This window comes from Grammomys surdaster, unplaced genomic scaffold (assembly GCF_004785775.1).
Source record: "Grammomys surdaster isolate TR1022 unplaced genomic scaffold, NIH_TR_1.0 371, whole genome shotgun sequence".
NCBI lineage: Eukaryota > Metazoa > Chordata > Mammalia > Rodentia > Muridae > Grammomys > Grammomys surdaster.
Genome location: NW_021604790.1, coordinates 3,953,442 through 3,976,417, shown reverse-complemented (window position 1 = coordinate 3,976,417; position 22,976 = coordinate 3,953,442). Strand labels below are relative to the sequence as shown.

Below are 22,976 nucleotides of genomic sequence, written 5' to 3'. Positions count from 1 at the left end.
AGAGAGAGAGAGAGAGAGAGAGAGAGAGAGAGAGAGAGAGAGAGAGAGAGAGAGAGAAGAAAAAGAAACTTCATTGTCAACTTGACTGTATTTGGTGTCCCCTAGAAAACACACCTCTGTGCTTTCCGATGCTGCTGTCTCCAGAGATTAACTGAGCTGGGAAGACCCATGTTGAATGTAGGCAGCACTTTCATGAGCTGGCATCCTGGGATGGTGAGTATGCTGGCTAGTTTTCTGTCAGTTTGACACAAGCTGGAGTCATCAGAGAGGAGTGAGCCTCCGTTGAGAGACGACTCCTTAAGATCAGGCTGTAGGCAAGCCTGTAGGGCATTTTCTTAATTAGTGTTTGATGGAGGGGAGGGCCCAGCCCGTTTTGGTGGTCTTGGGTTCTATAAGAAGGCACACTGAACATTCTTATAGAATGATCAATCTGTGATGTGCAAGCCAGTAAGCAGCATCCCTCCACAGCCGCTGCATCAGCTCCTACCTCATTGTTTTTGATGATGTTTTGAGGATGTGAAACTGTGAGTGAAATAAACCCTTTCCTCCCTGCGTGGCTTTCGGTCATGGTGTTTCATCAGAACAATAGCAACACTAACTAAAACAATGAGTAGGAATGGAAAGAGGAGGACATCTGTACATCAGATTTACCTCTCGGCTTTCTGACTGCAGCTCCAATGTGAACAGCAGGCAGTCTCATGCTGTTGCTGCTACACGGTCCCCATCATGATGGAGTGTATCCCTTAACCTGTGAGGCAGAATAGACACTTCCTTTCTTAGCTTGCTTGGCTTGCTTGGCACTAGGAGTCTTACTGAGAACCATTACAGTCAGTGATATTACCCCAGTCAACACAGGCAGGTAAGTAAGCCCCAGTGTCTTAAGGTTCTAAGTGACTTGCCCCCTCCCCCAGAGACGAACCAGATGTAGGAAAGCTCAGGAGACCAGCATTTAAACACTCCCTTGAAAGAGATGCAGGCAGCTTTCTGGCCCGGACAACATGGATGTGCAGAGTTAGTCTCCCTGGCAAGTGCACTGGTGTTCCAATCACAGAAAAGGATCCTCTGGTTTCCATAGCAACAGTACTTCCTTTCCACGGAAAATCTAACGCGTCTCCTGCCCACTCAGACTTTCCAGAATGAATTGGTGTTTGTGGCTATAGGTGTTTTGTCTTCATCTGTCAAAGTGCAAAGAGACATTCCTTTGACAGCAGCTCTCCCCGCCCCCAGCCCATCCCCGCACAGCTGGAATGCTGCATTGCACCACGGTTCTCCCAGTTCTGTACAAAGTCCACAGCCTCCCTCCATGCCGTTCCCTTTGCTAGTCCTGTACATCACTCCAGGAAGTGGGTTTCACTGACAGAAAACAGACAGATGGCAACTGCATCATCCCAAGCTTGGCTGTGACGGGGCTGTGAAGCTGTTCCCTGGGGAAGGCTGACCCGTGGGTTAGGACTGGAACGACAAAGCATAAGGCTGTCTGCCTACACGGTGTCACAGTCTCTGCCATTTTGCTATTACAGCTTTTCTTTTTCCGCTGCTTCTCTGGCGGCATCCTTTTAAATTGCACCTGTGAGTACATTAGGTTACTAATGTGGGCTAATCTTGGGAGAGGTGGGAGGCGCACAGAGGGAAGGGTGCGAAAGGAACTCTGAAGATTGCGTTTGCTGCACAACGACCCTGGCGTGATGTTCTCCGATCCTGGGCTCTTGTACCCACTGCAGGTCCCTCTGAAAATTAAAATGCAGTGGAAATGTTGCCAAGTAGAATGGTTCCTGAATCATCTGCATACAAGCCAGCTGGAAGACTTTTGAAATTCACCCCTTCTATGACCCTAAACTCTGTCCCCAACACCATTTCTCTAACTCTATAGTCTCCACAAAGCAAAGGTATGTGGCCCTTCTGGTAGGGTAGAAAGTATCAAACAGCAGCATCCTGAAAAACAGAACCTAAAACATAGCACGATTAAGCCAAGTATGTCACATTGAATCAGCTCAAGTCCTGCCCTTAGTATTACCCTACCACCTCCTACAGACTTAGGAGAAGGTTCTTTCCCCCTGTGAAATGAAGTCACCACAATGACCATCAAAATAATCTATGTCACCAAAACCTTCCTCAACCCTAACTGAACTGCTTACTAGACAATGTGTGGGGTCATAATTGGAACATAAGCTTCTACCCATGGGCCGTGGTTGTCATTACATTGGTGACTTGCCAGGAAGTATGTGAAAATACTCTGTGCCACAGAGTACTCTCTGGAATCACTTCCATGTCACTAACTGATGAGAGACAGACTGTACTCTGGAGAGGTCCTCAGAGAAACAGGCCTGAAAGGATGAGTGTATAGCTAGGAAAGGTTACTGTTGTCTTACGTGATTATGGAGGCCTGGCAAGTCCGAAGTCAAGCCCGACAGGAAAGGCTGGCAGGATGGACACCCAAGGCAAAGTTAAAGTTCTAATCCAACAGTAACCTGAATTATCTCTTGGTCTAAAAGAGGTGAGGTTGCTTTTGTATTTTTCACACAGGGTCTCACTGGATAGATAGCCCTTCTCAGCTAGGCACTAATTATGTTGACCATACTGGTCTGGAGCTCACAGAGATCTTCCTGCTTCTGCTTTCCAAGTGATGGATTAAAGACGTGCGCCACCATGCCTAATAAGGTAAGTCTTTTAAAAACTTAGATTATTTTATCATAAATAAAATCATGGCCTAGCTAAATTAAGGTAAGTACTCAAACAATTACTTTGGGATTGGCGACCTCTTATTCTGTCCGGGGACCATCAACTAATTGGACGAAGCCCATCAACACCAAAAAGATGGAAGCAATTTTTTATTCAAAGTCCACAGATCTAAATGTAAATCTCATCCCCAAAGCACTCTCATAGAAAGCCCAGAGTAGTGTTTGAGAAAGTATTTGGGTACCATGGCCTAACCATACAAAACACTCTCACATTGGGTCACAAGAGCTGTGGCCAAACCTTGACCCTACTTCTAGTGTCTCACTGTCTGTCCTTTACCCTGGATTCTGCTGTTTCTACACCTTTTGTTATCATCTTCTTTACTCTGCTAGTTAGTTTTTACCAACTTGACAAACTAGAGTCACCTGGGAAGAGAGACCCTCAGTCAAGGGATTGCTTGTATTAGAGCAGCCTTGTGGGCATGTCTTTGGGATATATTCTTTTTTTTTTTTTTTTTTTGGTTTTTCTTTGGTTTTTCGAGACAGGGTTTCTCTGTATAGCCCTGGCTGTCCTGGAACTCACTCTGTAGAGCAGGCTGGCCTCGAACTCAGAAATCTGCCTGCCTCTGCCTCCCAAGTGCTGGGATTAAAAAAAGCGTGCACCACCACTGCCCAGCGGGGTACATTCTTGATTAATGATTGATGAGAGAGGATTGGGCCCACTCTGGGCAGTGGCATCCCCCAGGCAGGTGGTTCTGGATTGTATAAGAAAACAAGCTTAGCAAGCCATGAAGAACAGGCCTGTAAGCAGCCTTCTGTTGAGCTCTCTGTTTCAGTTCCTGCCTCCAGGTTCCTGCCTTGAGTTCCCACCTTGACATCCTTCAGTGACAGACTGTGATCTGTAAGTCAAATAAACCATTTCCTTCCCAAGCTGCGTCTTGTCAGTGTTTCCCCACAGCCACAGAAAAGAAAACCAGACATTCCCCCGCCCTTTCAAGTACATTTTCTCTCTGATCTTATTCTTAACTCTAGCTCCTGGCCCCCTAAAAAGGCCTCCTACCTGTAGAAAGTGAAGTTAGTCATTTCCATCTTAGAGCACACTTAAAGCATTTGGATAGTGTCCTTACCCATCTCACGATAAAAGGAAAATAAATTTCAGAAATCAATTGAGAGTCGAAGGATGTAGTGTTTTGATTTTGTGAGTGTGTGTGTGTGTGTGTGTGTGTATGTATATACACACACATCACATTTTGCAGAAGACAGAACTGAGGCAACCTCCAGGGAGTTGGAGAACTAGAGAATGACCTTGCCAGCATGTGATCCCAATAGTAAAGGAACCCTGGCTCTTTCCTCTTGAGGACAGTCACTACAGTTGTTTGGGAGAGCATCTGATTGTTTGCTCAGGCCAGCCCAGGGGAGAGCAGAACATCTTGTCTGAGCATCCTTCCAAGGTCACATGAAGTGAGCAAGCTGCTACCAGACAGACCATCAACTACCATTGTAAGGGCTGTTGAAGAGGTAATGCAGCATTAGCTCCTCTGTTTCTAAGATGACCTTGAACATGAGCCAGAGCAAGGCAGATGGGCTGCAGAGACACACAGACAACCTGGAGCAAGGTCTCTGAGTCCTTCGCCCTCGCTTAAAGAACAAGCTGTGTTTGCCTGAGGCATCACCGGTAGATCTTGCAGGGCTGGATGCAGGATCTGTTTAGTTTTTAACCATTCACAGGCAGCTGGGCCTTCCAAGTTGATAAACATTGGTCCTTGTTGAAAGATCTGGAAGAAATTTCCCCTTGCAATCCTTTTACTGAGCAAAACAAGATGAACAAGCCAGTGGTAGAAATTTGAACACCAGCCTTGAAATTGATGTTAGCTCTTTGGACTGAGAGCCAGTATCATCTGTATCTGGTAACTGGGCAAAATCTCTGTGATTTATATAGGTTTAATGACAAAGTCAACTCAGTCAACCAGGTCTCAAGGGAAGGAGTGAGGATGGAAAAGAAAAAGACAATTAAAAATTATAACATGACTTCAGCCAGTGTTGAGGCTGAATCAGGTTTATTTTTTTTTTCAGTCTGCTTTCATACCATCCTAAGTACATGCAAAGAATAAAGTCAGTTCTAGGTCAAGGAACAAGTAAGGCAATAAACAAAAATAGTCAAGGAAAAAACAAAGCAACGAAGTCCCATGGTATTCAGGGACTTACCAAGATGATCAAGATCTTGAATCCATGTCCTAGCCCAATGTCAAATTCCTGCCAAATTTCTAGAAGCAGCCCCCAAAACGTTCCACAGTTTAAACTAAAAATAACAATAAAAATGTAAGATGCAATCATTATGTTTAATCAGTCTGTAAGTCTCAGGGGGATTTACAAGCATCTCAATTTTCATTAGGAGGGCTGAGGCTCTCATAGATGAGAGACAGAAGACAGGAAAGCCTCCTGGTTCTTTACTTCTTCCAGGTCCCCCCCCTCTTTCCTTCCTTTTCCCTTCCTTCTCTTTCTTTCTCTCTCTCTTTCTTTCTTTTTCTTTCTTTCCTTTCTTTTTTTGCTTCTAAACAGCCTTTTCCAAGTTAACATCAGAATTCAACTGTTTTCCTCCCCTTCCTCAGAACCCCTGAGATCACTCCTGACTCAGCTATCACATCCGCACTGTCTCACGCAGCACTAGGGGCTCAGATTCAGTGGGACTCTGTGAAATCCACATAAATTCTTTCTTCTATTCCTGGTTCATCTTGAGCTTACACCTTGATTTTATGAGTTATTTCTTGGTTTTGTGTCTCTCCCCCATCTCCCAAGACAGGCTTTCACTGTGCAACCCTAGCTTTCCTAAAACTCCCTCTGTAGACCAGGCTGGCCTCAAACTCACATAGTCAGCCTACCTGTGCCTCCTGACTTCTGGTATGAAAAGATGTCATCACTATGCCTGGGTTGATTTTATCAGCCCTTAATTTTAAATTGCTAAACGTGCAGAGCTTTAATTCTTTGCTTGTTTTCTCTCATACTGGACAAAAATTCCCCTTTTTCCTAATTAATTATGAGTGACCGGTCCCAAGGAAACCTATGACAGGTCTCACTCAGTACCCGTGGCTCTTCCCAGCATTTCTCATTGTACCCACTACCCTGAACCACTCCAACCCATGGACTGGGCTTTCCCTCCCTTCCCTCACCTTCTAATTTCTAAATAACTCAGCTAGTTTGGTTGGGTGCACTCTTGGTTCCTCTCTCAGCTCTCCTCTTGAGCTCTTGTTTTTTCTGCCTCTCCTGGTCCTCTCCTCACCTCCTCTTCCTCTCTCATTCTCCCCTTCTCTCTCTCCTCTCATGACCCAACCTATTCTGTTAACTGTCTTCAGTCTGGACTCTTCCAGACGCCTCTAGCTATGCTCTCCCTCGTAGCTACAATAAAACCCTTCTCCTTAACCTCAGAGCAGTCATGTCTTCAAGTTCTTCAATAAGGAATTAAGGCAAAAACCCTAATATAGCTTATCGTCTCAAGCAAAACGTGAAAAGAAACATTAACAGGAGGATTTACAAGCATCTACTGTAGGATCTTTCTTCCTGCAGCCTTTAGTTAGGCCTTCTGAGATGCCCGTGAAGGCGGAAGGCAACATGGAGATGAAAAGACTGAATCAGGTTTGGGGAGAAGGCCAAGTGTTAGTGTAAAGTGCTTCTGTGAGGATGGCAGCAGGTATTTGTAATCTCAGGGCTATAGAGATGGAGACAGGAGTCGTCCCTGGAAATTGCTAACCAGCAAAGCCTACATGGTAAACTCCAGGTTGGGTGAGAGATCACATCTTGAAAAATAAGGTGGACAAGCGATGGAGGAAGATGTCTTGGTATCTTCTGGCCCAAACACACGTAACTTCTCACACACAGACTGAACCTAGGGCATACTTTATTCTCAGAATACTTTAATAGTGAAACAATACTGGAAGATATAAATTGTGTGGGCTGAGAGATAGTTCCGTGGTTAAGAGCACTGGTTGCACTTCTAGGATAGCTAAACTCAATTCCCAGCACCCACATGGCAGCTCACAACTGTGTAACTCCAGTTCCAGAGGATCTGGCACAGATGTGTAGGCAGAACACCAATGCACGTTGAAATAAAACAAAACAAAAGAACCCTTTAAAAAGATGCAAGTTGTGCTAATAAATGAAAATATCGAACTATAAAGCTAACGCATATATAATTATGACTCACTTTCAAAACAAGTGTGTCTGCAAAGAAAAGCTCAGATTCGAATAGAGTCTGAATTCAGAACCAGCTTTCGGCTATTTCCCCGCCCCGCGCCCCCCACCCCCCACCTTGGGGAAAGGCCAGTAACCACACGGGGTTTTCTCGGCGCATTCTGGTTTAAGAGGCCTGGAAACAGAAAGCTAAAAGTCTATTAAAGGCCACGTGGCCACATGACATGGCTTTATGGAAACAGAGCAGCAGTGAGCCGGCCACCTTGTCTTCAGGCAAAATGGCGGAGCTCGGCCTGCGCGCGCGCGCACGGGATGGGGAAGGGCGCCGGGGATGCGGCCGGGCGCGGGCGCGGCCTCCCGGCGGCTGCGCGCCTGCGCGAGAGCGGGCTGCAGGCGGGCACGCGCGCGGCGGGGGCGGGCTCAGCAGAGTGCGGTGCTGCAACCTGGGAGCCGGACGTGTCCGCGAAGATGGCGGGCCGGGTGAGTTGCGGCCGGGGAACCCGGGCTCGCAGCGGATCGCCGGGGCCGGGGTCGCGACCGCTGCGAGGTCCACGCGGACTCCGGGGAAGGGGCGCGAGGCTGTGCACCCAGGAACGCTGAAGGAAGGGAGGTCAGAGCAGGGCTGGAGGCGCGACAGGGAAGCTGCGGCAGGGGATTAGCTCTGCTCAGAAACTCTGTCCTCCCCGAAGGTTGTCTCTTCGTCCCTCGGGTCTTCCCTGCCTCCCTTGCCATGCCTTGGGGCTCCTTTCTCTCGTCCTCCAAGCATCTTGGGGGTAGTGGCCACTGGAGCCCCCTCTGACGAGTGCCGAGTTCTCTCTGCACTCCTCCGAGGTTTCTGATGTGGCACTGCCGGATAACCGCGGGGTGTAGTCTGCTGCAGTCAGGGCGAGGGTGTGGGAACCCATTTCTCGATCTTCCTAAATGAATGATGTTATGAAAAAAGGAAGGGGACTGCAAATTACTTTTACGGCTAACCTCAGACCAATCCTTGGGGAGAAACCTATCAACTGTCGAGTGAAGCAGCAATGTCTTTAGTGCAGATGGATTTGGGGTGTCACGTTTTGTTTTTCTATATGACAGTCGCTTCGAATGCAGCAGGCTGTGTTGTAGTTTCAGGGATTTACATTTTACTTCCTCCTTAAGCTTGTAGACCGTGGCGTAGGATTTGAGTCAGAGAGGAGAGATGGGGCCAGGTCACTGCTGTTATTGCAGTATGCATCAGAGCTAAGAGCTCTGATGGATGGATCCTGCCCAGAGATTACACTGTTGGAAACCTGGGGACATTAACTGCGTCATTGCAGGCTAACGATGTGCTTGACTGATTCACCTACACCTGAATAGCTGAATAAGGTCGAATACATGTATGCATATATGCAAATGTCCTGTCTAAAGAGAACTGTAGGTCATGAGAGTCTAGAGTCCCAAAGATACATTAGAGGTCATCAGTCTCGGGCCGTCTCTTTCTCTTTTCTCATAACCCCCCTTTTATCTCAGGCTGGCCCTTCTAACTATACTTCAGGGTCTATTTTTGCCTCCTCAAGAGCCCCTCTCCTGAATCATCAGCCCTTCTGGAATGCACTGGTCTCTTAAACTCTCCTCAGCCCCCACAGATACCACTTTTCCCCTTCCTATTTTACAGTGACACATTCTGGTGATTTTCTCTGTGTGTTGTCTCATTTGTTTACCACCTGCTCCCTCGGTGGCCCACCACAGTTGGACTGAAGCCCATCCCTAAAATTAATGCCCGTTTTTCAATCCTTGTTATACTTGTCTCAGAGCATCTGACATTGTTGCCTGTCTCCTCCTTAACAGAAGACACTCTTCCATGGCTTCTGTGATGCCCTGCCGCTGTTTTGACTGTCTCGTTTGCAGACTCACCCCTCCACCATGTCATCCAGTTCCCACACTCTAGCTTATCTCCTCAGGTAATCCCTTCGGAGCCAAAGCTACAACTGTCTGTGTGCCTAGGTTCTCAGGCTCCCATCCGTCCCCTGCAAAACTGCCCTCTGAATTCCAAATTGATATGTCAAAGAGTCTACTTGAAATCAAGAACAAGGACGGGTGCACACCTTTGATCCCCGCAGAGGCAGGAGAATCTCTGCCAATTTGAGGCCAGCCGGGCCACATAGTGAGTTCCAAGACAGCCAGGGGTTCATAGACACTTTCTCAAATAGATTAAGTGAATGAATGAATGAATAAAATGAACTAATTTAAGACTATTTGAATTCTAGTTTAAACCCAAAGCTGTGATCTAAGCCCACCTACCTAGTACTTTCTCTGTTTTTCTTTGTTGAATGACACTATCACTCATCCAGTGGAAACCTGGAGGGTATGAGGTGTGTGTGTGTATGGGGGCAGGGGTACATGCATAGCCGTGTGTGGCAGTCAAAGGACAATGTTGGGTATTTGCCACCCCTGTTTGCGACAGGGTTTGTTGTTCACCCCTGCCTATGCCAGGCTAGCTGGCTTTCTAGCTTCTGTGGAGTCTTGTAACCCAGGATGACAGATGTGAGGCATCCTACCCATTTTCCAGCGGTTCTGGGGATGTGAACTCAGGTCCCCACACTTGCAGAACACATGCTTCATCCACCAAGCCCTTCCCATCCCTGTTGTCTGTCCCTCTTGCCACATCCCTTGTTCCATCCCCTGGACAATTCATCACCGTCTTCCTACATGCACACTAAAGAAAATAAAAATGATTTTTTTTTTTAACAAAGGATTTAATCAGGGCCCAGAAAGGGTAGACTCGGGAGCATTGCTGCTTTAGGCTGTCTTCCATACTAGAATCACCCGCTGCTGATGCTGTATCCTTCTCCCTGGTCAGTTTACCATTCTGCGCCCTTGTCTCCACCCCCTTTTCTCTCTCTGGTCTGGATAACTGCAGGAAGTTTCCCAGTAGTCTCCTTTTGATGTTCTGCCTCTCTGCCATCTTCCGTTCTTCCCGAACCCCTTACTGCTTAAACCCGTCCTCGGGTTAGTTTTTGGGAGAAGATCAGATGCTTAACAAGGCGGTCAAGGCTCTCTGTGGTTTTGTTCTGTTTCCCTCCGCTCACTTTCGCGGTCTGTGCTCAGGTTATATAAGCCTTTCAATGCCTTGAAGCTTCAGTTGTTCCTCCCACCACAAGGTCCTGGCTGGGTTCTTTCTTTTCTTTGTAACATTCTGCTCTTAACCATTTACCTCCTACTCAGAGGACTCTTCGGAAGCCTGTTCTGATCTCAGGCTATAGGTCGAGATACTTTGTTACACTGCCTTGAGAACCTGTGTCCCTCTCTTAGAGCTTTATCTGTTTCTCATTGTAACTGTGTTAGTATGCTGTATCCTGTGTGTTGGCACATGGCCTGTAATGCCAGTGCTTGGGAGACAGAGGCAGGAGGATCACTATATGTGTGAGGCCAATCTGGTGTACATACTGAGTTCTAGGCCGGCCTGAGCTATGGAATAAAACCCTGTCTCAAAAATAAAGTATTCGTGTTAGTATTTACCTCCACGTTATGAGACCATGCTAGATATTTATGTTCGATATCTACTCATTACCTCTGCTTTATAAGCTTGCACTTGTGCATGGATTTGGTAGAGATTTAAAAAGAATTGTCAAGTGCAATAAATTTTAGAAAATAAAATTTAATTCCTTAAAGCACTACGAATGCATATGAGTTTATTTTTTTCAAGCACTTAAGGCACAAAGGTGAAAGTATATTACTGTTTTTGCATCTATCTGTTTACTTATGAGCATGCACATCTATGCCGTGTGTGGCACATGTGTGTTGAGCTCGAAGACAACTGGTGGAGTTAGGTCTGTCCTTCCACCCTGTGGGCTTGGATTCAGGATGCCAGACTTGGTGCCTTTACTTGCTAAACCATCTCACTTGTCCAAAGGTATATTATTTTACTGTAACAAAATGTTTACTTGATAGAAGAGTGACCGCTTAGATACGCTTGCATTCGCAGTACACTAAACATTTGCTGAAATGCTGGTTATTTTTTTCTTTGTTTTTGAGTTTTCTCTTTGTTTTTGAGACAGGGCCTCGAAATGTAGCCTAGGCTGGCCTGGAATTGGCTTTGTAGAATAGATTGACCTATCTACAGAGATCTGCCTGTCTGTACCTCCAAATGCTGGGACTGAAGGTCTGTGCCACCCCACAGCCCTGTAACACAGCTTCTAAACATCCACTCTCAGAGTTGCTTACATTAAGCTTAAGAAAAGCAAAATGATCTGATCAATGTAATTTCTGTTTTGTCCTGATTACTGGAGAGGCTGGGCATTTTTCCTATTGGTCAGTGGAGAGTTCCTCTGTGCGTCATTATTGCTTTTGTGCACTCTTTAGTTGGGATATTTGTATTTTCTTATTTATTTGTGTCGTTTACCCTTTTGAACTGCAAGTAGCTTCTAGATGATTTTCTTCATGTTATTTACAAATTCTTAATTTAAATGTTATTGTTATATTGTTATAGTTTTGTTTTGGGATCTATATGGTTTATACTTTTGTTTGATCGTCAAGAAAGCTCTCTTTGAAGTCATAAAGATCTTAGTTTAGAGTTTTGTTTGCTTTGCCTATTTTTGTGATTAATTCATCTGTAACTTATTTTTGTATTTGGTGTGAGTCATGAAGTTAATTTTATCCTTCCATCTGCGAGGACAGTTGTCCCGATATGTATCGAGTCCATCCTTTATCCGAGCTGATTTGTGATTCTCTCTCTGTATCATGAACCCGTTGCCTGGATGGGGGCTGGATTGCAAGGCTGGACTTTACTCTTTCATTCGTCCTGGTGTCTCATGGAGTGTACTTCTTCCTCATTTTAAAACTGACATTCGTTTGTTTTTGTGTGTATGTGTGTGGTTGGACATGTGCAAGGCATGTATGTGTGGAGGTCAAAGGTCAAAGGAGTCTGCTCTCTCCTTCTACTGTGTGTGTGGGTCTTGGGGATGGAGCACTGCCTTGGAACCGTCTTTCCTGGCCAGCCGGCTCTTTCTGATTTTTTTCCACATTTTCCATTTTGATCCCTCTCCACGTGAATCTTAGGAGTAACTCAGCCCCTTGCTTCTTCCAAAGAAAGTTACACTCTGTATTGCTCTTGACTTTGACCTGTACTCACCTCCTGTGTTTTACAGAGATAGATACAAAGACTAGTAAAATTCAGCTAAATAAGTTTTGAAACCGATTTTATCTTTTTGGGGGGCAGGGGTTGTATACTAGTTTATCGCAGCTCTTAGCTGTGCACATGAAGCAAGTGACATGGCACCAGCTCTTTAGGAACCACGAGGGGTGTTTCCGGCCTCAGCCTCGGTTAGAATGAGGTCAGTGGATTTCGCAAGAGGGAAACAGGGGTCAAGGGAGAAAATGGGAAAATCATTCAGGTAAGCATAGTGGGCTTTGAGATCACTGGACCAATAGGGTATTTTACAGAGGCACTAGTGGTGGTTGGCTTTTGTTGTAAGAGGTTTTATAGTAAAGCTTAGGAACACATAAGTTCAGTGACCTGACAACCATTGTCAGTATTGTCACCAAATTCTGGGTCTTCTAAAATTAGCTGTCGTTACTAAGACATGTTCTCCTCAGGAATGATACTGATAACATCTTGTAGTTCCCCTCGTTTAGAATGGAGCCTGGAATGGATGCATTCCGTTCAGTAAGGTATTGCAGAAGACCAGCACCTATGAAGTGTAGTTCAATATTAATGTTGTCTTTTCAGCCGAGCTGTCAGATAGTCCTAAGTAATGCTGTTGCTTCTTGTATTACCAAAACTATTAATAATGTACAACGAAATGTAAGCAACTACTTGACTCTAATATAGTTCTTTTTCTCCACCTGTAGATAAATTGAATCTTTTTTTAATATTTAGCCTTCAAATCAGTTTAGAGTGAATTAAATAATATAAGCTTAATTTGAGTTTGCTAAATTAAATGATGTGGCATATTGAGCATTACTGTATACACATTGCCTTTGCGTGTGTGTTTGTGTATGTGTGTGTATAATAATAATAATTCTGGTTTTCCCTCCTCCAATTACTCCCAGATCTTCCTCACCAACCCAACTCTACACCCTTTCTTTCTCTATTTAGAAAATAAACAGGCAAACAAAAGAAACAAATCATAATTAAAAGAAAAAGAACAATAAACACACACACAAAACCTACACAAAATTCATAAAACACAAACTAAGAAACCATAATATATAGCAAATGGGCAGTAAAATAAATGATGCACAAACAAAGCCATAGGAGACAGCGTCTACAAAAATACTATTGAGTTCATTTTGTGTTGGCCATCTGTTGTTGGCCATAGGGTCTACCTATAAGTGTGGTTAATATACCCATTGAGACTCCATTGGGTGAAATTTTTTTTTTTCTTTTGCAAGAGGATGTCAGTTGAAAATAGCTTCTTGGTTAGGGATGGGAGCCTGTGTTCATGTCCCTCATTCAGTGCTGAGAACCTGTCTGGCTTGAACCTGTGGAGGCCCTGTGGAGGCTGCTATAGTCCCTGTTTGTTTGTATGTGTGTCAATGGCTTAAAAAAACTGAATTGTTTGATGTGTATACATTTTGTCTGCATAGATTTCTGTCCACTGCATGTATCCCTGCAGAAGCCAGAAGAGGGGCTCAAATCACCTGGAACTGGAACTGTAGACAGTTGTGCCTGTGGTGGGAATTGAACTCAGGTCCTCTGGAAGAACAGCCAATGCTCTTAGCCACTGAGCCATCTCTCCAGTTTATGTATCCTGGGTACAACGATTCTCAGTGTGTTCTGCAGACCAATTGGTCAGCGTCACCTGAGAACTGGTTAGGGAAGAGCTCCTCAGGCTTGCTCGAGACCGAGTTCCAGACTCAGCACTCTCCTTCAGCAGACAGACTCTCCAGTTACCTCTGCTTCTCGAGAAGGCTGAGAACTGTTGACTCTCTGTATCTTACCTCTCCAAGGTAGTTCCTTGTGAATTGTTGAAGGTCTTTATTTTTTAATGTTTCTACAACCTTGATATTTGTTATAAGCTCCGAGGTCGTCTTTTCTCCCTTTTAAGTCCTCTGCTGGCACTCAGTTTTTCAGATAGCTGCGAAGTTGTAGTTATTCCTTCTACTATATTGAATTAGATCCTCCCATCCATCTTCCCACACAAAAAGTTTTACATGCTAGATAAAATGCTCAGGGCTGGAGAAATGGCTTACTGGTTTTGATCACTTGCTGTTCTTTTGGAGGACCCAAGTTTGGTTGCCAGCATTCATATTAGGTAGCTCACAAGCACCTGTAACTCCATTCCAGGGAATATGATGCTACCTTCTGGCCCTAGCAGTCTCCTGTACACATGTGGCACACACATACATAAATAACAAAATTAAATCTTAAAAATACTTGACTTGAGGCAGGTAGCTGATAAGGGTTAAGGACTGATCAGGCCAAAACCTATGTGCAAGTGGGGATTAGAAGCCGAGTGCCTTTCCCTCCAGAGAAGCTTAGAGACAGGAGGTAAACATTGGTGGTTTTGGTAGAATCCCCCTAGTAAAGATTGTACCTCCAGGGGATATACCTTATAATAAATGTCAGCTAGGAATAAACTTGTTCCATTCAGGGAAATGAAAGGAAATTTTCCTGTTGCACTTCGGTGCTAGGAAGGGTCAAACATACAAAAACAAACTTAAAATCCTCTTAATTTTCTTTCTTTTTTTTTTTTTCTCACTGCATCACCTTGAAGTCTGGAATTCTGATTTCATACTACCTGGTTGGTATGAAACTCTTAAGGTAGTAATTAAGTATGAAGAGCCACAAGAGTGGCAGTGCCTCCACGCTGCCCGCCCCAGTAGCAGCAAGCATAAAGCTTCTTGGAAGAAATCGTCTTCCAAGAACCCCAGGACTTGGGAAGTTCCTAAAAAGGAACTTTTGAAAAAAATATAAGCCCAGAGTCACAAATGACATAAACAAGGCTCCACAAATGAAAAGTCAGCAGAAGCAGTAAAGAACGGGGTTAGAGAGCTGTTGCGATGGCTGCCTGGTGACCTGAGTTCGATCCCTGAGACCTACATGGTGGGAGGAGAGAACTGAACCGAGTCCTGCATGAGTGACCTCTGACCTCCTCAAGATGAGGTGTACATACCCTTCCCTAGTGAACTTTGAGGCAGGCTTGAATTCTTGAGAATTCTAGTCCAAACCTGCCTAGTCTACATACTGAGTTCCAAACCAGCCAAGGTTACATAGTGAGACCCTGTCTCAAAATAGCAAAACAAAACAAAACAAAAAACCCAAACCACCACCACCAAGAAAAAAAAATAAAAAATAAAAAAAAAAGGAGTTGGATTTCTAAAGGCTTCAGATACTGAAATTAGCAGACACATAGTAACTATATATATTTAATATGCTTGTACAAATAAAACTTTAAGAGTGAGGAACAAGTGTATGAAGTGATGATGGATTTGAAGAGGTGTAGGAAAATAAATTTGTTTTTTACTATTTTTTTAGAGGTAGGGTTTCTCTGTGTAGCCCTGGCTGTCCCAGAACTCACTCTGTAATGTCTACCGAGTGGTTGGTCTCAAACTCAGAGATCTGTCTGCCTCTGCCTCCCAATTTGTATACACTATATTGTAATCACACTTTCCCCTCCGTCAGCTTCTCCCAATCCTTTCTCCCTCTCCACACTTCAAACTCTACACTCTCCTTAAAAATCAAACTAAACCAAGAACATACCAAAACCAGACCAAAACAAAAACCCCAAAACAGTCCTCACAGAAGTCAAAATATACTAGGGAAAAAAAAAGGAAGCAAAATAAAACAAAAAAGTCAATGAAAATACAATTAAATTTATTTTGTATTGGCTAACTACTTGTGGCCAGAAAAATAAAATATTTGAAAAAAATCATTTGGAATTCCAAGGACATGGAAAGCGATGGAAAGGGTCCAGAGAACAAAAAAGCAGAGAAAGGAGCTCAGGCTAATCAGCCTCCTGGTGAGGAACAGTGAGTGAGGAAGCCATCATCTGAAGAGAGACCGCCAGAGAACCCATCTGTCTGCCCGTTCAGAAAGTCTAAAGAAGCCAGGTGTGGTGGCTCTTCTCCATCCTAGCTGCTGGGACAGAAGGGTTGCTGTGAGTCTGGGGCCAGGCTGGGCTACATATCAAGACCCTGTTTCAAAACAAGAACAATGGCAATACTAGTAATCGAATCAATGTCTTGTGGGCGTGTCAGCCACTCGAACTAAGCATACGATGGGAGCTGCACCTGAATGAGGTGAGGCTAGGCTTAGACTCACAACACTTTATGATGTTCTCCTCAGAAAGGAGGTAGAGCTTCTTGAATAGCTTTAGACTTTATATGTATATTCATATTTCCAGGGTAACCACAGAAATAATAAAAATACGACTAACAATGGGAAATTGAATTTTAAAAATTTAAGAAGGTGAAAAATAAACATAGAAAAATGCAATTAAGGGGAATCAAAGTGATAAAAATAAAATAAACAGGAGCATAGGCTGGTGTGGTGGTATGTGCTTACGATTGCAGCATTGAGGAGGCTGAGGCAGGAGGATTGAGAATTTGAGGGTAGCCTAGCCTATGGACCAAGACCCTGTGTCAAAAAATACTCACATTTCCAAAAAATGAATAAATGTAGAACAAATTCTACTAGGACTAAATGTTTCATTCAAAAGAAAAGAATGCCATTTTAGATTTTAAAAGAGTATATTGAAAAAAAAGTCTAAACCCAGCAACTATTTATCTATTTATTCATCTATCTATCTATCTATCTATCTATCAATCAATCATCTATCTGTCTGAAATAGGTTTTTTTTTAAAGATTTATTTATTTATTATATATGAGTACACTGTAGCTGTCTTCAGACACACCAGAAGAGGGCATCAGATCTCATTACAGATGGTTGTGAGCCACCATGTGGTTCCTGGGATTTGAACTCAGAACCTCTGGAAGTGCAGTCAGTGCTCTTAACCACTGAGCCATCTCTCCAGCCCTGAAATAGGTTTTACTATGTAGTCCTGAGTGGTCTCAAACTTGCTTATGTAGAACAGGCTGGCTTTGAACTCACAGAGATAGGCCTGTGCTTCCTCCCACTGCTGGGGTGAAAGGCATGCATCACCTGTACCTGGCTCCTGGCCATCATTTTTAGGTTAGTCACTAAAGATACAGCAGCTAGAGAGCAACAAAGAAAAGATAAAAAAGAAAAGAAAAAATGTTTCATCAGACAATTCCCAAACAAAGAAGAGGTAAAGTAGCTACAGTAATGCTAGACAGGGCAAGCTTTAAAACAGAAGGGGTAGAGCGCCTCTGGCAGCAGTGGGTTCAGTTATCCAGAGATAAAACAGTCCGAAGCATGTGTGCATCTAATTGCCTCCATATATAAACTAGAAAGTGATGGAACTGAGCAGGCTAGGAGGACAGGGAAAAATCACAGGGACATAGGAAAAGAGAGGCAGACGCCTTCTCACCTCAAATTCTGCTTGTCTCTTACCAGCAGACTCAAGAATTTCAGCACAGTTGAAAAAAATTTTAGCAAAGGACTACATGGAGACAAAGCCTTTTGTATAGAGGTATTTACAGATACCGCTAATATTGAGGGACTTTTGCTTAAGGACTAAGAGTGTACAGCCTTTGATTATAGCTCTGTTTCCCCCCCACTTATAAACCTTAAGTTTTCTGAGAATCTCAAACAAGACTATACACTTGATTTATGATTTTTAAAAAGTGTCTGAATTCTTTTTTATAACCCTTGTGACCTATGCTTTTACTTTACCAGCTGCAGTCCTACTCAGTCCTCTTTAGGACTTACTGAAAAGGAAAAAAAAAATGAAAAGGTTTCTTTGCAACCCTTCGAGGCGAAACTTCAGATGCCCCTAAATCACATGTATAGCTGTCACAGAGAGCTTAAGTGCTTTCTTCTGAGAAGCCCACACTGGGGTGTGTAGTGCCCTTTCTTAAGCTCACACATGCTTAAGTGTGTGTTAATAACCTTTCCTAATAAACTCCAGCCCCACCTCATACTACCTTGTCTTGAAGCTATTATCTGCTGCTTAGTATAGGCTCTTGGCTTTACCTGAACAGCGAGTGGTCTGTCAGAGACTCCTTGGGCCACTCCAGGTGGCAGGGTAGCACCACCTCTGATCAGGCTGCTTCTGACAGAAATGGTGATAGCAGGGAATTTCAGGCTTCTCTTAGTCATTGATGAAGAAACAAAACGGTTATAGGTATAAAATGATAAAAAGCAACTTAAAAATCCAGTTTCTCTCTAGGCCTAGTGGTGTGGGGCCTACTTGAGAAGCTGAAGCAAGAAGGTCGCAATAGTTAAGACCCTGTCTGGGTGTTAGTTGTAGTATTGGGGTTGGAGTAGATTTATTTAAAAAAAATAATAAATCCAGCTTCTCAGTTGAATTGACCGCATTTCAGGGCTGCATATGACTAATGGCTGGCTGCAGGAGCAGACAGCACAAAAACTGTCTCCGCACTACTCCGATTTGGAAGGCTCAAATTAGCAGTCTTATTCAGGGTAAATGTTGAGTAGCATACCCAAGAGCTCTGTACTGAACACAGTGCAAGTCAACGAGAAGTGAGACCACAAAATGACCGAATGGCCGGGGCCATCAGATTTCTTACTCGGAATAAAAATAGAAATAATTATGGAGTAAAAATAGACTCCATTATATTAAAGACTGCTTATCAAAGGGCACCCTTGTACTTTGCTCAGACTAATGTAACAAAGTCCCACATATAGAGTGGCTTAAACAACAGAAATGTATTTTCTCCTAGTTCTGGAGGCCAGAAGTTCAAAATCAGGGTGCCTGCACGATAGGCTGATGAGTTATTTGTTCTGGACCAGATGCACCATCATCATGGGGTGAGAGGGAGGAAGGAAGGAAGGGATGGATGCAGGTCAGGGAGAGAAAGCTGTCTTTCCCTAGAAGGTCAGAATCCTTTCTGAGTAGAGCCCTATCCCCTTGATCTTAACCTTAATTCCCCTCTAGGTGCTAAATCCAGAGTGGTCACTGGGGTAGCAGTGAAGGCTTTAGGTCTCAGGACCGTGGTATATAAATATGAGTGCTTGGGAGATGGCCAGCGTCCATCCACAGCACACACCAAATGGGAGAAGGAAGACAATCTAGAGTGCAAGAAGACAGCATGTGCATTTGATACAACTTGCACCTAGACTACACACCAAACAAAACCTGCCAGTTAATCATTAAAAAAAAAAAAAAAAACCAGAAAGCCAGTAGAAAAATAGACCAAAGATTCAAACAGGCCTTTCAAAAAGATGTCTGTAACATTCACTACTTGACCTCATTTATCCTCAGAGAAACAGGAACTGTAGCTCAGGGAGGCAGTGCTGCACTCTCACCAGGAAGCAGATTAAGAGCCCCAAGATCCTAAGTGCCCTGCTGAGGAGCAGCTGGAAGGAAATGAGGACAAACCAGTACAGCCCCTTTGGAAACACCTGTGATGTTCCAAAACCTGCACACAGAAACACATCCCTGGATTTGGTTCCACTTTTTGTTTTGAGACAAGGTTTCTCTTTGTAGCTTTGGCCATCCTGAACTCACTCTGTAAACTAGGCCAGCTTCGAACTCTGAGATCCACCTGCCCCTGCCCCTGCCTCTGCCTCCTGAGTGCTGGGATTAAAGATGTGCACTACCACCACCCAGCATTGGTTCCACTTTTACAGTGTGAACTCACCCAAGGAAGTCAATACCCGGTTTAAGAAAGAAGATCCTCCTAGCATCCCTCACTGCCCTGTCTGCATTATCCTGCCAGCATCCCACACAGCCCTTGTCTGCATTATCCTCCGGCCAAAACTGCTGTCACCTTCATCAGATCAGCCTGACCTGCCGCCCCTCCCTTGACGTTCCAGCCACTCTTATGCAATGTGTGTTGCCTCGGAATCAAGGGAAGATGGTGGAGTGAAGAGACAGAAGACTAGGAGGAAGGGGTCTTTATCTGTGTGGCCACAGGGTAGCCATCGTGCCGGGTGCAGACATCTTTCCCTTTTGTTTTTTTTTAGTTTTTATTTTTTGGTGTGCTAGGTAAACACTCCAGCCCTGAGCTGTACTCCCAGCTTACCCAAAAGAGCCTTTTTAACTAAAGAACGGAAGTAGGCTAGTAATGCCTGATTGCATTTTATCAGCCACTTTGACAGAAGTATTTAAAAGTAATTTCTAAATTATAAAATATCTAAATGATATCATTGTTATGCTTGTATTTGTTATTAAGCTGTATTAAATGAGAAACCTTTCAGTATTACAAATACATTGTGAGAGTGTGTGTGTGTGTGTGTGTGTGTGTGTGTGTGATTACAGGGGTGCAGATCAACACCAGCAATTAAGGTAATTAGAGTGAGGCCCATCAGTATAAGTCAATGCTGCTTTGAAGACATGGTATCCATTAGACCTTAGACTCCATGATGTCCTTTGGTGCAGCACTGTTTTTCATTTTTATTGATTTATTTTTTGTTTGTTTTTTGAAAATCTGGGATCAGATTGTTTTATTTAGGAACCTTTGGAGTAAAATTTTTCAGAGTAAGAAAACTCTGTTGTGGGATACAGTCATAAACAAGACGGTGTTATGCAGTTGTAAACACACCTTCACAGGTCTTTTCTTGTTAGACTCTCAAAGCAACCTTATGAGCTGGCACTGTCAAAATCTGGCTCACAAAATAAAACCCAGCCAACTAAGAACCCACAGCTGTCATCATACTTCTTCACGGCGAAGGTTAAAGGCTTCCCCTAGAGCTCTGAACCAAGGCTAGGATGTCTCCTGGCCACTTCTATTTAATATCATTGCAAGCATTAGGTAGGGCCATTGTGCCAGGAAAGGAATAAAAGGCACCTATAACCACCACTCTATGCAGACAGCATGGTGCTGCACGGTTTCCTGTGTTGGTGGTGTTTTGAGTTGTACTGAACCTAGAGACTAAGTGCATGCTGGGTAAGTGCTGTACCACTGGGCTACATCTCCAGTCCCAGATGCCAGTCCTATAGAATGTATCTATCTGGAGGGTAGGGAGAGACTTGGAGCTAGTAGCAAAGTTGTATCGTAGGAAAGCAATGTCCAGAGCCAGCTGCGTTTCTATCCCATGACAATGGCCAGTCTAAAAGAGGAAATAAGAAACAGTTCCCTGCTCTAGCGTCAGAGAGAATAAACAAGAACAATTCAAAGACCTAACTCTGATCCTTCCAAGAAGGGCCAGATTTTAAAAATGCACGCTCTCGAAAAAGCATCAGCAATCAGGAGAAATAGAATTTTAACAAAATTGAAACTTTAATGTGTCAAAGGAGATGATTAAGAAAGTGAAGGCAAGGCTAGAGAGATGGCTCACCGGTTAAGAGCACTGACTGTTCTTCCAGAGGTCCTGAGTTCAATTCCCAGCAACCACATGATGGCTGACAACCATCTGTAATGGGATCTGATGCCCTCTTCTGGAGTGTCTGAAGACAGCGACAGTGTACTCACATATAGTAAAAGTTAAAAAAAAAAAAGGCAGGAGTGAGTGGGCCGAGAGCAAAAGGGAGAAGGGAAGTGGGGGGGGGAGATAAATCTTTTGAAGGAAGGAAGGAAGGAAGGAAGGAAGGAAGGAAGGAAGGAAGGAAGGAAAGGAAGAAAGGAAGAAAGGAAGAAAGGAAGAAAGGAAGAAAGGAAGAAAAGAAAATGAAGGCAGCCCCCAGAATGGAAGACTTTGTAAATTAGGTATCTGGTGAGGATGTATCAGAAAATTGAAGACATACGTTCATGTGTAAACTTATACATAGAGCCAGGCATGGTGGTGTGCACTGTAATCCTACCACTCCAAAAACGGAGGCAAGAGAATCACAAGTTAGAGACCACAGTTGGCTCTGTAGCAAGACCCTGTCTCAAGAAGCAAAACAAAACAACAAATAACAACCCCCAAATTCCACATTCCACTTCTGCCTGGCTGTTCGTAGCAGCATTATTCTTAAAGCTCGTAAGTGGAAGCAACCTGAATATTCACTGAGGAAGTGTGGCCTGCCCATATAGAGGAACATAGCCCAGCTGTAGAACAGAATGACGTGTAAATAGATATGCGCTGCAGCCTGGGGCCTGGGAAGCAGTACAGTGAGTGGAATAGGCCAGACACAGGACAAACACTATATGCTCGTGCTTTCACAGACGGCTCCTTCACCCAGCATTACGTTCGTATATACGCACATGCACATGCTCCCACCCAGCTGTAGCAGATAGGAGGGCGCCTACTCCAGGTTACTCATTATTGCTTGCTGAGGTTATTCAATTAAATGTTTAAGCTATCCTTTCTATGCCTCTGTGGAAACACATGCTTTTGCCACATGCGGCTTGTCCTGTGATTGTCTCCAGCTTGAGCTCATGAGAACTTAGGTGAGTGCTCTTGGCCTTCAGAGTATAAATTGTCTGATACTCTGACTAAAACTTCAGTTTGCCTCACATATTGATTGGCCCCGTTCTCCCAGATCCTACTGTCCGTAGAATGGTAAATATATACACCAATGATTACTAGTATTTCATTTTATGGCTATATCGTAGTTGTTTATCCATTCATCTTTCGGAGGACATTTGTGACATTTCCAGTTTTGTCTATCATGAGTACAGATGCTATGAACCTTTATGTTTAGTGTTTGTGTGGACGTAGGTTTTCAGTTTATTGTCCAAAGACCTGGGGTTACGTTTGCTAGGTCACATAAACTTTATATGAAGCTGCTTTGTACTGTTGCCAGTACATGATGTTGTTGGCGTTTGATGTTCTGATTTTTCGGCATGGATTTTCCCCCTGAAAGATCAAAGTGAAAGCTTCTTAAAATAGACGTTTATAAAAGAATCTTGAGGACTCGACAGGTGTCAAAAGATTCGCTCGTTATGTGCATAGCATTCATCTGAGGGAATGTCAAGGACACTCCAAGAGACTTTTGAAAATAACTATGGCACACCAAGCTTTTTGTAGCCCCCCCCCAGCCCATCCCCGTACCTCATGTCTTCAGAATTTTTTTTTTAATTAAATTACACTTATTTATGTGGGGGCCGGGGTAAGGAGGTTTCTGCATGTAGAAAGCTTCTGGGAGTCTGTTCTCCTTCCACCATGATGGTCTTGGATGGAACTCCTCAGCTTGGGGGGAAAGCACGTTTACCCCTGAGGCTTCTTACCAACCTGT

General features: G+C 44.0%; 1 protein-coding gene across 2 annotated transcripts in view; it reads left to right on the top strand.

Moving 5' to 3' along the window:
• Positions 1–7,259: 7,259 nt before the first annotated feature.
• Positions 7,260–22,976, top strand: part of Nsf (N-ethylmaleimide sensitive factor, vesicle fusing ATPase) — a 132,378-nt gene continuing 116,661 nt past the window's right edge. Inside the window, exon 1 of one of the 2 annotated variants that reach the window (XM_028780624.1) lies at positions 7,260–7,340. In XM_028780624.1, the coding sequence (XP_028636457.1) occupies positions 7,329–7,340 (12 nt within the window). In that variant the 5' untranslated portion in view covers positions 7,260–7,328. Of the gene's footprint in view, positions 7,341–8,761; positions 8,786–22,976 lie in introns of those variants that run through there. The other variant, XM_028780625.1, reaches the window with a different exon arrangement.